The 859-nt window shown below is 35.0% G+C and overlaps 1 protein-coding gene across 1 annotated transcript in view; it reads left to right on the plus strand.

The window, feature by feature from the left end:
• The first annotated feature begins 6 nt into the window (after positions 1 to 6).
• The window catches only part of LOC106867221 (zinc finger protein 721), an 8,130-nt gene continuing 7,277 nt past the window's right edge, over positions 7 to 859 (plus strand). The window contains exon 1 of the mRNA XM_052972270.1: positions 7 to 857. Coding sequence (XP_052828230.1) covers positions 24 to 857 — 834 coding nt within the window. The 5' untranslated portion in view covers positions 7 to 23. The remainder of the gene's footprint in view (positions 858 to 859) is intronic.

Below are 859 nucleotides of genomic sequence, written 5' to 3' on the forward strand. Positions count from 1 at the left end.
GAGAGAAACCATATCAGTGTGATATGTGCAGTAAATCATTCGCTAAAAGTACTAACTTAACTGATCACAAACGCATTCATACTGGAGAAAAACCATATCACTGTGATATCTGTGGTAAATCATTCAATCAAAATAACCAGTTAATTAAACACATACGCATTCATACAGGAGAAAAACCCTATCACTGTGACGCCTGTGACAAATCATTCTCTCGAAATGATGAGTTAACTGCACACAAACACGTTCATACAGGAGAGAAACCTTATAGGTGCGATATCTGTGGTAAATCATATACTCTAAATAATGCTTTGACTGTACACAAACGTATTCATACTGGAGAAAAACGATTTATTTGTGATATTTGTGGTCAAGCATTTATTCGAAATTCTTCTTTAGAAGGACATAAAAGAATTCATACTGGAGAAAAACTATATCATTGTGATATTTGTGGTAAAGCATTTACACATAGTCCTGCTGTAACTGTACACAAACGCATTCATACAAGAGAAAAACCATATCATTGTGATATTTGTGGTAAATCATTCCTTCAAAGTGGTTGCTTGCGTGATCACAAACGTATTCATACTGGAGAAAAACCATATCATTGTGATGTCTGTGGTAAATCATTTATTCAGAGTAACGATTTAAAGGGACATGTACGTATTCACACTGGAGAAAAACCATATCATTGTGATATCTGTGGTAAATCATTCTCTCAACGTGCTGCTGTAACTGTTCACAAACGTGTTCATACCAGAGAAACGCCATATCACTGTGATATCTGTGGTAAATCATTCTCTCAACTTACTGCTATAACAGTACATAAACGTGTTCATACCAGAGAAAAGCCATTTCATTG

The sequence above is a fragment of the Octopus bimaculoides genome, chromosome 13 (genome assembly GCF_001194135.2).
Source record: "Octopus bimaculoides isolate UCB-OBI-ISO-001 chromosome 13, ASM119413v2, whole genome shotgun sequence".
NCBI classification, from domain to species: domain Eukaryota; kingdom Metazoa; phylum Mollusca; class Cephalopoda; order Octopoda; family Octopodidae; genus Octopus; species Octopus bimaculoides.